Source organism: Salmo trutta, chromosome 13 (genome assembly GCF_901001165.1).
Source record: "Salmo trutta chromosome 13, fSalTru1.1, whole genome shotgun sequence".
Lineage (NCBI taxonomy): Eukaryota > Metazoa > Chordata > Actinopteri > Salmoniformes > Salmonidae > Salmo > Salmo trutta.
In genome coordinates this window covers 67,828,291-67,844,601 of record NC_042969.1, presented here as the reverse complement: position 1 = coordinate 67,844,601, position 16,311 = coordinate 67,828,291, and the positions used below count along the sequence as shown (strand labels likewise).

The window sequence follows — 16,311 nt, the reverse complement described above, 5'->3', positions numbered from 1 at the left end:
CCACACACACACACACACACACACACACACACACACACACACACACACACACACACACACACACACACACACACACACACACACACACACACACACACACACACACACACACACACACACACACACACACACACACACACTGCTGCTACATTGTTTATTATATATCCTGTTTATGATACATCCTGATTGCCTAGTCACTCTACCACTACCTATATGTACATACTGACTTACCTCAATTACCTCAACTACCTCGTACCCCTGCACATTGACTTAGTACTGGTACTCCTTGTATATAGTCTCTATATAGTTACGATTTCCTTTTTTATTTAGCAATTATTTATCTTACTTTTTAACTCTGCATTGTTGGAAAAGGCCTCGTAAGTAAGCATTTCACTGTAAAGTCTACACCTGTTGTATTCGGTGCATGTGACCAATAATATTTGATTTGATTTATGAGGGGGATATCACGCTTCTAGTTACTGTTGCTATCAATTCCAAAAGGAAGATGTCGTGTCTTGAGTGTCTTCCTTGCAGAAATAATATTGTTTACTCTGCTTTAGTAAATGTATAACAAGGGAAGTAGGTCACACTTTATTTGTATAACGTGGATTTTGCATCTTTAGATGCTCTACAGATAGTCATAATATCAACAAACTATCTGTTGATAAGCATCTGCTTGCTAAGATTACGGTTAGGGTACGGTCTAAACCTTAAGGGTTAGGGTAAGGGTTAAGGTTAGGGCTAGGGTTCAGTTTAGAGTTAGAATAAGGGTCAAGGTTAGGGTTAGAGCTAGGGTTAGTAGATAGTTAGTAAAAATATTACTGATATTGTGTGGACAGTCGGTAGCGCATCTACAGATCCACTATCTAAATAAAGTGGACCGGGAAGTAACAGTCAATGTGCAGAACAAAACAGAGAAAGCTTTTGTGTGGGACTTGGCACACTCTTTGGCACCCCCCATTCTAGGGTTCTGGGCTAGGCTCCCAAAGGTTCTGCCTGTTGACCCTGAGGTCAATGTTGAGCCATGGATCTAGAATAGAGTGCAGTGATCTCCCCTCTCCACTCCCTCAGAGAGATTAACACAGAGATTAAGAAGAAAGGGAGAGAGGGAACGCTGTGCTGGTCCAATAACAGTCCAGTGACTAACATGGATGCCTCCAGGACAGCATGAGTTGAAAACCCAATGCCCTGCTGAACTCAACTATTACCACAACTACTACTACACTGTTATCACTGTCTCCACGCCTGGACTCGCTGGCAAAGAGCGACACTTACAATTACACCATTTAAAAATGAAAAAGAAAGTATTTGTCAAACTGGTTGAGCAGGATGCAGCCTGTAAAGCTCGGGAGGCAGTAGGTTTTAATACCTGTCGTTTTCTAACCACCACACTGCAGTGCTCGAGCGCTCTCCCAACATAATCATAATATGCAGATGTATTTTTCAATTTAAGTAAGCTTTCAGTCAATTCAAGTGTGCAATGCAAAGCTGTTCCTCAACAGACAACTGTACAGAAAAGATAATGAATTTACTATCAACCTTCATAAGATGTGATTAAATCCTCAAGAGGCTGTATTCCACTAAGTATGTAATAAGCATTTCTGTGCAGGGATTTTGGCGGGATTACAGTAAGCATAAAATGGTAAGTCTACTACATACAGTAAATATGCAAATGTGGGCGTGTGAAAAAATGATAATATAAGTATGCTTTTGACCCATTATTATAAAACGTGGCATTGTCACAAACATGTGAGAAATTGCATACATTCAAATGTCATTCAAGCACTTCGAGAAAATTGCATACTTCAGCCCCACTTCCCCTCACAATTACAAGACAAAATTGCTTATTTAAGTTCACTGCCTACTGCTGACAAATGTTCCCTTTTTTAAAGGCTTGAAAACACAGGGATTTACATTTTATACACAGAGTGGGGTAGAGAACATGACTTGTTTAAAAAGGTTATGTTCTGGTAAGATTATTACGTTCTTCAGAAACAAAGGAGAGAAGATGAACACTTGTATTTACTTTTCAAATCAATCAATTGTTAGAACTGTCACCTCACATCGAGTATTACCATTCACTTAGGTGTCCCTCATTTATGAGCATTCATTCTCAGGTGTAACATATTTTCATTAGTTTTACTACAAATTATTCAATGGCCATTACATTTTCTCCTTCCATCATCACACGAGAGCAGCTATAGATCAACATAAGTGCTTAAAACCATTTAGCCTGGCGCCATGCATCTGTCACTAGTATCCCCACCTGTCTGTCTGTACAGAACATATTCCAACATTGGTGCTTTTGAACAGGAGGTTTGCCGATGTTCCTGATAATGAGCTGATTTGCCTTCACTATCACCAGCAGCAGAAAGACACAATAACTTCACAGGTGCCTGTCGATAAGCAACATTTCAGCTGTATGACTCATATCATTCCAACAGAATGAATCCAGCAAACATCTCCTGATTAAAGAGTCCGTTGGCTTGGAGAGCTCTTGGGCTGGATCCTCACACTTTGAATAGTCAAATGAAAAACCTGCCCTAGAACATTCCGTACGTACATAACAACAGCCTCTCAACAGTCCACACGGACAAAAGAACAAGCAACAGCAACATTCTGTGCGGGGATCACAGTATGAGACAACACTGTACGAAGCATGGACATCAATAAAGAATGTATATGAGAACCCGGAAAAGTACTGTCTGGTGCCAAAGGGTGACAAAGCGATCCAATTACTGGCGAGGCCATCTGGAGACATTACTGTCTGGGTAAATGTGCATGTAATGGCAGACAGGGGTAGTGATGCTCTCCACTGTGATGCATTGCCTGTGTCAGATCTGTTTATAGGCAAAAACACAATGGCAAGGTCTGGAGCATGGGACAGGTAATCCAGAGATTTCCTCAGAGAGAGAGGGGGAATGCCATACCCATTCATCCCTACAACACATAAACTAATATGACTAGCCAATTGTTATGCATTTTCCATTGTGAGAATCTCTTATTGCATAACCCGGAGGATTTAAATGAAATCACTATCATTACATTAGGAGAAGAGAAATCCTCTCCTCGTATCTACTGCAGGTGAGAATGTAAACACATTCATAATGGGTTATGGCACCTCCATTACTCAAAATGAAACACCTGGAAGTTTATTTTACAACTGCTTCGCTCTCATATACTGGGCTGGCACTTCGAATAATGCAGCATTTATTTGACACGGAACTATGCAGCTGAATTAGTTTGTGATTCCTTTAGAAAACATTATTCCTTCTCTCTAACATGAAAGGTGTTTCTAAAGCAAAAGACTCATCATTGTAGAACAGATTCTAGTGTTTCATTGCAAATTCCTGTGATCCGTCTTAAGCTGTCTCACTGCTTAACACAGCGTTTCCCAAACTCGGTCCTGGGGACCCCAAAGAGTGCACATTTGGTTTTTACCCTAACACTACAAAGCTAATTCAAATTATCAAAGCTTTTCAAATCAAATCAAATGTTATTTGTCACATTCACCAAATACAACAGGTGTAGACCTTACTGTGAAATGCTTACTTACAAACCCTTAACCAAGAATGCAGTTCAAGAAATAGAGTTAAGAAAATATTTAATAAATAAACTAAAGTAATTTTTTAAATAAAAAGTAACACAATAAAATAACAATAACGAGGCTATTTACAGGGGGTACCGGTACCGAGTCAATGTGCGGGGGTATGGGTTAGTCGAGGTAATTTGTACAAGTAGGTAGGGGTGAAGTGATAATGCATAGATAAGCTTGATGATTAGTTTGATAATTAGTTGATTATTTGAATCAGCTATGTAGAGCTAAAAACCAAAACGTACATCCCTTGGGGTCCCAAGGACCGAGTTTGGGAAACCCTGGTTTAACAGCTCTGATGGGAGTTAAAGTACTTTTCAGAATTCTCTGCAGGAACATGGGGCTACTTGACCTCTCAAGATGGGTCCCATTAGAAAATTAGGTTCTCCATCTAAATGGTGCACAAGAGGCTTTTCACCTACCCACTAATGTCTGACAATGGAAGGGTTAGAATACAGCTACTGCACAGTAGCAACTAGCTAATGAAACACCTCACAGTTTCACTTGGCATTCATTATCAACGGCATCCACACAGTGACACATTTACTAGAGCATCATTTTACTTAATTGAAAGTGAAGTGGTTCAACATCTAAGATAATAGAGCTGGTGTGAAGAATTCTGAGTACTTAGATTTAATAAAAAAAATACACTGTACTGTATATACCTTCTATATAAACAGTAAATTGCAGTGGTCGTTCACCATGCAGTTTTATGAGTATCACGCCCTTAAGGCCAGAATCAACCAGTGACTGACCAGTAAATATGTCTAGTTCTCAACCTCAACAGACACCTTTTAATGTACTTTTATCATATGGTAAAAATAATCATTCAGATTTATGTTTAGAATATATAAAAGATGAACTAAAATGTATTGTTACAAATGATCACAAAAGCCTTGGTTCTGGATTTTTCATGTACGCATCAGGTGAAGGAACTCCATACATCCAAGGCTAATACAAGGCTTTGAATTCCATGCAGCGAGAGCTCCACAGCCAGATAAGTATCAGCATAAATACCACTCTCTTACAAAGTCCTTTACCACCTGGGATTTACAGCCAGGAATCCAACGCATGAGAGGAAGCATGCATTTGAAACTTCCTGAGCAACATGTTTAGGACCTTGAAGAATACTTCAAAGCAACTAAGGAAGAGTACACCCTGCACTCTTGACATGTGAGTGGGCTGAAGAAAAAGGGTTGAATGTGATATTCTGTATTTTTACGAGTTTATATACCCTGGCATGCAAAAATGACAGGCGTTTTAATCTCCAGAAAGCAGAGATATGCAGTGACTGAGTGTCTGTCCCTTGTTGAAAGTGAGGCGCTCACTGGGTTTGAATGAGAACTCCTGCAAGTTCATCTGAAGCAGCATGTAATCATAGATAGCTCCAGGCTCCGTAGTGTGCCGCCTTCTCAGAAGGATAGATGAGGGACATCAACAGTGCACAAAGAACTAGCTTTTATAAAGGCTAGAATGGGGGACTACTGAGGTCAAACGCAGACACAAAACACTTATGTTTGGATCCCTGGGGCAGGATACTTCATGGAGCTACACTAAATATGACATTGTGTTTTCATGGCTGAAAATTGCAAAATAAAGTTTGAATGAATAGAGACCAGTTACTATTGATGGACTGTTTCTGACCAAAAATGCGATTTAAAAGTGAATGGGAAAGTGAAAATTGCATGACATTTTATTGCCCACTGCTTCTTATTTCTGCTTCATCTTTTGGACAATGACATTGTCATCTCAATAGACCGCTCTGGATTGCAGAGAGTCAAAAATAGGTGTGACGCAATAGTACCACGTGCTTCAGCCCTGACTCCATGTAAATAGGTGGCAATATAATCACTTTATGGGTGTGTACATTTTGGCAGTTTCCTCACTGACCTTTAGTGGGTCTGGTTGAGTTCCTAGTGCTTGGGAGCTCTCTTACTGAGAGCTCTTAATAGGCTCTCAATAATGGGACACAATATTTCGGCTTTTTCCCTTTTCAGATTCCATCAGGCAATGTGACGAAAACAAGAAAAGATACATTTTCTTCTATGAGTTCTGAGAACAAAGAGGTTGGGAACACCTCCCCTTCCTCTTCATGCACACAGCTAATGGTATAGCTAATGAACTATTCTAACTAAATCACACCTAGTAAAAAGCTTTCCAAGGAATATTCCAACTAAGATTGTTGTGTCATTCACTATGGGCCATGTCATTAGCTTTCATATGGACCAGACCTACTTTCCCCCGGTAGGCTTGGATTGCCTTGCGCATATGAGAGGTGGGAGAACAGGGGGAAGACACTCAATGCCCTCCCAGGGGGGGTGGGCTGTTCCATCTTCATGACAAAGAGAGGAGACGGCAGGAGAAGTCAGCATCAATACTGTCAGGGGGAGTCCGCAGGAAACCAGAGAAAGCAGGGGGATAATGTGAATAACAAAACAGAGAAACAACCTCACTTAATTGTCCCAAAACAGGGCAGAGCCGTTTCCAGTGCGCTGTAGGCTTTCCCCAAAACCAAAGATACCCTCATGCATTTCAATAGGTGCATTTCGGCATACGGGACTAGGGAGAGAGTGCTGTTGCGCAGTGTCATCTCACTCCTGTTATTAAAGGCTTTCTCTAAAATGTAGTTACTCCCTTCATATAACAAATAAATATATTTTTTGGTGTGTGAATAGCAGGAGTGATGAAGAAAGATTGCTGAGAGATAATGGGGAGTAGAATACATATACGGACTCGAAGGCACCAGGGTGTTCTGTGCCATTCTCCAACATTTTTACATTACGGCTTCCACGCAGGAATGTGTGACTGGAAATGGAATCTATATGTAAAACATGTAATATATCTTAAGCTGTCTAATAAAACCCCACCCAGGCCTTAATAACCTGTCTAACCAGTGACAATACAAGCAGAGTTGTGAGTTTTCTGGATAAGGGTCGGATTAAGGGGAAATCTCAATCACGAATGTTGAAACAGAACGAATCTCCCGCTCCTTTCTAAAACTGGGATGAGCTAATCATACTAGCTAGTGTAATTGAGACTCTCTTGGCTGTTTTACTGATACCCTCATGTGTAAAACTATCACAGGCAGACAAAATGTTTTTGTCACCAGTGAGTCATTGTTTGAGACTGATTACACTGGCCACACAAGCCCTTTCACTTTCTTTAAGCAAAGCTGTACATCTTATAGCTGTGTGTGTCCAGTCACTGTGAATACTCTTTTTTTACATTGCGGAAATACACTGTTTTCTGTGTTGGCTTAAATGTTCTCATTGCTGCCTGACTATAGCTCTGTAGTGCTGAAACATTTTCTCACCACAGATAATGTCGGAGAATCAAATCAAATCAAAGTTTATTTGTGACGCGCGCTGAATACAACAGGTGTAGACCTTACAGTGAAATGCTTACTTACAGGTTCTAACCAATAGTGCAAAAAAGGTATTAGGTGAACAATAGGTAGGTAAAGAAATAAAACAACAGTAAAAAGACAGGCTATATACAGTAGCGAGGCTATAAAATTAGGGAGGCTACATACAGACACCGGTTAGTCAGGCTAATTGAGGTAGTATGTACATGTAGATATTGTTAAAGTGACTATGCATATATGATGAACAGAGAGTAGCAGTAGTGTAAAAGAGGAGTTGGTGGGCGGGACACAATGCAGATAGCCCGGTTAGCCACTGTGCGGGAGCAATTGAGGTAGTATGTACATGAATGTATAGTTAAAGTGACAATGCATATATGATAAACAGAGAGTAGCAGCAGCGTAAAAGGAGGGGTTGGGGTGGGGGGGGGCACACAATGCAAAATAGTCCGGGTAGCCATTTGATTACCTGTTCAGGAGTCTTATGGCTTGGGGGTAAAAACTGTTGAGAAGCCCTTTTGTCCTATACTTGGCACTCCGGTACCGCTTGCCATGCGGTAGTAGAGAAAACAGTCTACGACTGGGGTGGCTGGGGTCTTTGACAATTTTTTGGGCCTTCCTCTGACACCGCCTTGTGTTGAGGTCCTGGATGGCAGGCAGCTTAGCCCCAGTGATGTACTGGGCCGTACGCACTACCCTCTGTACTGCCTTGTGGTCAGATGCCGAGCAATTGCCGTACCAGGCAGTGATGGAACCAGTCAGGATGCTCTCAGTGTTGCAGCTGTAGAACCTTTTGAGGATCTCAGGACCCGTGCCAAATCTTTTTAGTTTCCTGAGGGGGAATAGGCTTTGTCGTGCCCTCTTCACGACTGTCTTGGTGTGTTTGGACCATTCTAGTTTGTTGTTGATGTGGACACCAAGGAAGTTGAAGCTCTCAACCTGCTCCACTACAGCCCCGTCGATGAGAATGGGGGCGTGCTCGGTCCTCCTTTTCCTGTAGTCCACAATGATCTCCTTAGTCTTGGTTACTTTGAGGGATAGGTTGTTATTCTGGCTCTTAACAGAAAGTGACGACACTTTTCTCTAAACTAAGTGAATACTGAGAATTGAACATTTCAGGGGAGAAATCAGAGATTGAACCAGAGTGAATGAATCTAGTAAACTAGATGTGTGCATATCACAGCCTATTCTCACTCATGTACACTCCTAGAAAAAAGGTGCAATCTACAACCTAAAAGGGTTCTTCGGCTGTACCCATAAGATATCACTTTGAAGAAACCTAGGGATGATTTATAGAGTTTTCATTCATGGAGCTGTATGCTCTCCCTCTCACCTGTGATATTAGCTGTAACGGGAAAGCTCCACTTCAAATAGCTAGGTAAATATTGGCAGTTATCGTAATGATATGTACACATATAAACACTGAATTTTGGTCCTACTAAAGACTGAGAACACACAGAGAGCAGGGCCATTGCAACCACTACAGGCCCCTCAGTAGGATCCTGGACCCTCCACCTAGTCAACTGTCTCTGTACACACTGTCCTCCCAATTAAATAAAAACCACCTGCTGGCCAAATTCGGCCCACGGGCCGCCAGTTGGGGAACCCTGACCTATTGGCTAGCTCACCCTCATCCACAGCATTTGGGTAAAAGGATAGGTTCCTGTCAGACGGCGCGCAACTGGTCAACTGGAGTCAGGTGCAGGAGAGCAGAGATGAGTGAACAAGCACACTTTAATTGGCAGAAGCAAATCAGTCGGACGCAACAGCATCACAACACTCCAGCCAAAGGCAAAAGCGAATAGTGCACTAGTCACACAAATAATGTACAACAATACAATAGCACGGGTTCAAAACAATACCCGGAAAAAAACAGCCTGCCGCGTCACACAATAAGCGTAACAAACAATTACATACACAGACATTGGGGGAACAGAGGATAACATACACGTTGAGTGATGAGGGGATGTAAACCAGGTGTGCGGGAAAACAAGACAAAACAAATGGAAAATGAAAAGTAGAGTGGCGATGGCTAGAAGACCGGTGACGTCGACCACCGAGCGTCACCCGAACAAGGAGAGGAGCCGACTTCGGCGGGAGTCGTGACAGTTCCATCTTTCACTCACCCCTTTTCTCGAGAGGCCTCAAAGTGGATTAAAACTAAATTAGTCTCTGTGACCCTAATCTGGATTAAATTATAAAGAGGCAGAGACACAATAGTGCAGTTGGTTTACTAGAATTAATATGTCCTCCCACTCCCAGATTGCCCAAAATATGATGCCCCTTATCGAAATATACAAGTTATTTTCTTTTTCCCCCAGTTGTTTTCTAGCACTTCAATGATATAGTGGAAAGACTGAGAAAAGCAAGAGATACCCTCAAAGAATGAGACCATTTAAACTCTAACACGTTGCTCATTGCAATTTCCTATGACATACATAGAATGTCAGTTCAAACACAACACTGACTGTCCCACAGTGGCTTTGAAGGAAATTAAGAGCTGTCAGTGTGAGTTGAAAATTTGCAAAGCTGGATGAAAGTGGTATGTTTATTGGGTATGATGTGTGATTGAGGCCATTTTCAGTAATTCATATCTAAATGAGGGGTAGGAAATGAATTCAGAAAAGGAGAGAAAGTCACTCATAGGAATAAATATATAGTCTTGTATACCAAACTGTTGATACTGTCATGCAATGCACAAATAACTCATGAAAAACATCCATATTTGCAGTATTATAATGTAGGATGGTGACATTTTCTGTAAAGATACTACGGGAATGATTTACAGATTGAAGACCCGTAAATGCAAGTGTAGAGCACACAAAATGATGATGTCATCCTGAGTGACACCCGCTCTCCTCAGAGCTAAGTGTGGCATTTTCAGCATGGCAGTAGCACTTTATTTATATTCTAACATGTCACCGCCCTGTAACACTGTCATAAAACTTGTCATCAGCATTTAAAAAAAATTTATTTAACCTTTATTTAACTGTAGGACATCAAGTTAAAAATGATATTACAATTGCATTATCTGATATCACTGTCTTGCCCCACCCACATACACTCTCCTTTGTAAATAGGATCTGGATCATAAACATCTGCGATTAAGGATGAAGAGTTTCATGTTATTGTGCTTTCCATCCATGAAACTACATTTTGCATGAAGGGTCACATTGTATAAGGAGTCAATGGGAGATAGAACAACCACAAACATCTAGACAAACCCGCCTCTAAACAAGACGTGACGTGCACAGTCACACAAATTAACATGCGCAAAATCCCAAGTGCAAACTGAGAATATAAATCACTCCAGTCTTTCTCTACACCAATCAACTGAACATTTATCTATCATGTCAGGACAAAAACTGGTTACGGAGAGTGAGAAAGTGGATGAATATATTTCAATGAGGTTTCACTCAGACAATGAAACCTTGTGGTCCCCACGCAAACAGGGGCCAGATTAGTCCATTAGCAAATGAAGAGCCCTACTTGCTTGACGAGTAATACCAGGTGTGACACTGAGTGTTGTCTATTCGGGGGGTGGGGGGGGGGGGAGGCAGGGAACAAAAAAACAAATGCATCTATGCAGACTATTTGTTCTAAAAGTCTTTCAGGGCCCTGTTTTTCCAGCACTATCTGGTCTAGGCCGAGGGTCACAGCTCTCAGTGTTTGAGCCGGAGGAACTGCGTTTAACAACCTCCACTTCCATCTAAAACAATGGAATCAGAATCACCTTTATTCACCAAGTGCGTTTACACATACTCAGAATGTGACTTGGTGGTATGGTGCTGCTAGTGATAGACAACATTTAGAGACAGAATACCGACAGTGGAGTTTACACAAAGTTTACATATGGTACATTATATACAACTAGATAGATTGAGGATAAACATATAAGAGAATGTTTACAAATAATGTAAACAAATATATGAAGGGTATACAGTTGATATACAGTGGATGTACAAATGTACAGTATCAGTATGAATATATCTAAATGCTGAGAGATGAACAGAGTGCAATGCAGTATAGTGCAGTTATTTTGTGTACAGTTCAGAGATGGCTTGATCCCGTGTGCAGCACAGAGTGCATAGTCCTTTAGTCTCTATGGGCCCAATGGCCGGTTGGCGAGGACCACAGCGAGGGGAAAGAAACTGTTCCAGTTGCAGGAGGTTTTGGTCATGATTGGCCTGAACCGCTTGCCAGAGGAGAATTTTTGGAATAAAAGATCAACAGTGTATCTAATTACTGACTGATGGTGTCTATTCTAAAAACTACCTTCACAAACTGAGCACTTAGTTTAAAACCTCCAATTCAACATTTACAAGGGGGCATGAGTGATAGATGAAATATGTGGTGTTTAGAATAAGGCATTTTGTGATTTGATGAAGATGAATAACTAGATGGTTGCCTAGTGCTTCTTAAAATGACACTGCATATGAAGTTGTAATGAGTAACCAGCACATTGAAAAGTCTCCATCAATCCTCCATAGAACAAGCAAACAGACACAAGGTTTCACCATTTATGGAGGACTGACGGCCTGTCTGCCAGCATCATGTTTACTCATCAAATGTTGGTATGGAGGGCTATAAACCTAAATTACAGCCCCACCCTAAAGGCCTTCAAATTCCACTGTTTTAAAACCAGCGGCAATTGGCAACAGAACTACAACACACAGTCCAACTAGAAAAACTGTTAACACGTGACATGCTATTATTATAGGGGAGGCTCTTTTTCCCAACCAGTTCAAGTAAAAACGCCTGAGAGCGGGTGACAGTGACAAGTGAGGCACACTGTAATTTACAATGACAGGCATGTCAAGTGACAGTGTCAGACAGAGGAGGACCTAAGTCAGATCACCCACCTCCCTTCCCAACCAGGTCTCAGAGCATTTTGTATTATTCTGTATGTAATTCCGAGACACGCCATTTAGTATGGTATGTTATGTTGGTATGGTTACATAAGACAGATGGTTGCTTAAGACAAAAACAAAGGGAGGTTGGTTGGTCGGGCATATAACGCAAACGTCTAGTAACCCAAAGGTTGTGAGTACAAATCTCATCACGGACAACTTAATTTTTTGCTAATTAGCAACTTTTCAACTACTTACTACTTTTTAGCTACTTTGCAACTACTTAGCATGTTAATTAACCCTTCCCCTAACCTTAACCTGTTTGGTATAGGGGGCAGTATTGAGAATTTTGGAAAAAATATGTTCCCATTTTTAACTGCCTCCTACACCAACTCAGAAGCTAGAATATGCATATTATTGTTCAGGTTTGGATAGAAAACACTCTGAATTTTCTAAAACTGTTTGAATGGTGTCTGTGAGTATAACAGAACTCCTATGGCAGGCAAAAACCTGACAAGGTTTCAAGCAGGAAGTACCCTGTCTGACAAGGAGTCGTGCGTCTTACCTCTTTTTATTGAAAAGTAAGGATCTTAGCTGTAACGTGACAATTCCCAGGGCTCCAATAGGCTCTCAGAGCCCGCGAAATAACTGAAGGTTTACGAGGGAACCTCAGGTTGAAACATATTATCGCCTTTTGTAAGTGGATGCTCGGAGGACCTTTCAATGATGCGCGTGCATGAGTCGCTTCTGAGGAGAAATTTTATTCGGCTGTTTAGGCTCAATGCATACTCCCGGTCGGAATATTAACACTTCTCTACGACATAAATGGCATAAAAATTGGTTTTAAACAGCGGTTGACATGCTTCGAAGTACGGTAATGGAATATTTAGACATTTTTGACACGCCAATGCGCCATGCGCGACACCGCGAAAAAGCATTCTAGAACTCACGAACAAAACGTCGCTGTTTGGATATAACGATGGATTATTTGGGACCAAACCAACATTTGTTATTGAAGTAGAAGTCCTGGCAGTGTATTCTGATGAAGAACAAGCAAGGTAAGAACATCTTTCTTATAGGAAATGTGATTTTGGTGGATGCTGACCTGGGTGGGTATCTAAATAGCTAGCCCTGTAATGCCGGGCTATGTACTTAGATTATTGCAAAATGTGCTTCATCCGAAAAGCTATTTTAAAATCGGACATATCGAGTGCATAGAGGGGTAATGTATCTATAATTCTTAAAATAATTGTTATGCTTTTTGTGAACGTTTATCGTGAGTAATTTAGCAAACTGTTAGTAAATTCACCGGAAGTTTGCGGTGGTTATGCTTTTTCTGAACGTCACATGCTAATGTAAAAAGCTGGTTTTTGATATAAATATGAACTTGATTGAACAGACATGCATGTATTGTATAACACAATGTCCTAGGTGTGTCATCTGATGAAGATTATAAAAGGTTAGTGCTGCATTTAGCTGTGGTTTGGGTTTATGTGACATGATATGCTAGCTTGAAAAATGGGTGTCTGATTTTTTCTGGCTGGGTACTCTGCTAACATAATCTAATGTTTTGCTTTTGTTGTAAAGCCTTTTTGAAATCGGACAGTGGGGTTAGATTAACGAGATTCTTGTCTTTAAATAGCTGTGAAATAGTCATATGTTTGAGAAATTGAAGTTATAGCATTTCTAACGATTCAAAAATCGCGCCACTGGATTTCAGTGGCTGTTACGTAGGTGGGACGAGTTCGTCCCACATGTACTAGAGAGGTTAACCCTTTTAGCTAATTCTTCGCCTAAACCTAACCCCTCGGCGCATGTAACAAATAACATTTTATTTGATTTTGATCTAACCTAACTCCTAATCTTAAACCTAACCCCTAGCCTAGCTAACGCCACCTAGCTAGAATTCATAACAAATCATGCATTTTGCAAATTCGTAACATATAATATTAATTGTAATTTGTAACATATCATATGAAATGGGTGATGGACATCCATAAATTAATACATACCATACGAAACATAACATATCATACTAAATGGAGTGTCTCTGATTTACATATCATACTAAATGGAGTGTCTGATTTACGTAAAAAATAATACGAAATGCTCTGAGGACAGGTTTTTCCCTCTCCCAAAGGACTTTTCCCTCTCCCAAAGGACTATTCAGAGCTCTACTGCAGTTTGGTTAAATGTTGAGTCTGAATGCTTAAACACGTGGTGCATATTTGTTGGATTGGGAAAAAAAGCTTTCTTTAAAGACATTTATAGAATGTAAAAAAGCCAAACTTTAATCTGCAAGGCGTTCCTGCCTCGTGGGAAAACACTGGTACGTGTGTGCGTTTGAGTGCGTAATGTATATGTTTGGGAATGAACGTTTACCACACACGTTTATCACACACATTATTGTGAAAAGTCGGTTTACTGTTGTAATTATTGAAATAAAATGAGAGGACAGCGCTCCCAAATTGAGAGCGCATGACTATCACCTGGCGAAACCTATTCAACACTCCCACGAAGTGTGGCCAGAGGTTGTACACACTTAATGCGCTATACAACTTGTAGTTACGCAGTAGTTATGCTATGCGCAGTAATGGTAGAGCGGCAAAATAACGTTCTAACCATGACTAAAACTAGCTATAACTCTGTATTCACAAACCTCAGTGTAAATCAATATTGCTAATCGAATGACACGTATTTTCACTTCAGATGTATCGTCTACAAACTCATCAGCACCATGCAGTTCCCATGATGTGTTTGTTAAAAATGTTGATAAAATGTGTCAGTTTTCTTTTAAACAATGTAAGATATGATGCATGATAGGCTACAGTACCTTGGTAGACAAGCGCGACGAGGAGGGCACACAGACAGCTGGAAAAATGCATCCTGGCGAATGCCAGATATCCTTGCCCTGCTGTTCCTAAAGTTCGATAATATGTTCGTTATTATCGATCAGTTAACTTCTTTCCGTAAACTTCAGGGTTAAATATTCACTAACTGTGTTCAGTTACTACTGTATAACATGTGCTCTCTCACTTGCCTTGGCAAACAAATGTGGGAGCGCATCGAGTGAGCGACGACGGGAAGCTCTGTAGGGTAGGATTTTACAGCAACTCCGCCCAGGATCTACCACTATCTTGTGGATCCCACTCCGCACTGCATTACACACGCGCGCGCACACGCACGCACACACACACACACACACACACACAGAGAGAGAGACTAGCGGTTCGAGTGTTGGGCCAGTAACGAAAAAGTTGCTAGTTAGAATCTCTGAGCCAACAATTTGAAAAATCTGTTGATGTGGCCTTGAGCAAGGCACTTAACCCTACTTAAACCTGGGGGGGCCAGTGCCCCTGTGACAACAATTTTATGAAATCATTTTTACATAACTAATTTTTGCTATCATTCTTTTTTTTTACATCGTTATTAATGTAACTGGCCCCTCTAACAGTACAACTGGCCCCAACTTGGCCCCCCCAGTTGAAATGGTCTAGAACCGCCACTGCTCAGAGGCTCTCAGGTAGAGTGGGATATGCAAAAAACACATTTTGAAGTTAATACACACTTGTACATGTGTGTGTAACAGTGTAGGTTCCGTCCCTCTCTTCGCCCCAACCCGGGCTCGAACCAGGGACCCTTGCACACATCAACAACTGACACCCCACGAAGCATCGTTAACCATCGCGCCACAAAAGCCACGGCCCTTGCGACGCAAGGGGAAACCCTACTTCAAGTCTCAGAGCGAGTGACGTCACCGATTGAAACGCTATTAGCGCGCACCACCGCTAACTAACTAGCCATTTCACATCGGTTACACTCACCCCCCCTTTGACCTCCTCCTTTTCCGCAGCAACCAATGATCCGGGTCACGGCACCAATGTAACAGTGTAGGTTCCGTCCCTCTCTTCGCCCCAACCCGGGTTTGAACCAGGGACCCTTGCACACATCAACAACTGACACCCCACGAAGCATTGTTACCCATCGCGCCACAAAACCCACAAAAATCGCAGCCCTTTGCAAGGGGAAACCCTAACTCAAGTCTCAGAGCGAGTGACGTCACTGATTGAAATGCTATTAGCGCGCACCACCGCTAACTAACTAGCCATTTCACATCGGTTACACACGCATCCTCTCCGACCAACCTCCCTACTTTTGTTTCTGTCTAAAGTAACTAGACCATAAGTAGATATCATACATCTTGGAGCTGCTCAGAAACAAGTATAGTATGTTTCGTATGGCTATGAGGCCAGGCTGGATGTGAAAAGGGTGGGGTGTGGGCTAGCACTAAAGTCTCCACTGCAGCCAGTTTCTATTGTGACTCCTCATAGCTAAGGTGCTGTTTTATGTGCCACCCAAGTTTCTAATGCTAATGACTGAAATAAAATGCATGATGAGTGCGGCAGGTAGTCTAAAAGTTAAGAGCGTTGGGCCAGTAACCGAAAGGTTGCTGGTTGAAATCCCCAAGCCCGCTATGTAAAAAAATCTGCCAATGTCTGCTCTAT

At 41.5% G+C, this 16,311-nt stretch overlaps 1 protein-coding gene across 2 annotated transcripts in view; it reads right to left on the bottom strand.

Annotated features, from left to right (window-relative positions):
• LOC115206394 (CD166 antigen homolog A) overlaps window positions 1-14,879 on the bottom strand; it is a 62,316-nt gene extending 47,437 nt beyond the window's left edge. For both annotated transcript variants that reach the window (XM_029773305.1, XM_029773306.1), the window contains exon 1: window positions 14,640-14,879. In XM_029773305.1, the coding sequence (XP_029629165.1) occupies window positions 14,640-14,691 (52 nt within the window). In that variant the 5' untranslated portion in view covers window positions 14,692-14,879. The remainder of the gene's footprint in view (window positions 1-14,639) is intronic.
• Between the last annotated feature and the right edge of the window lie 1,432 nt (window positions 14,880-16,311).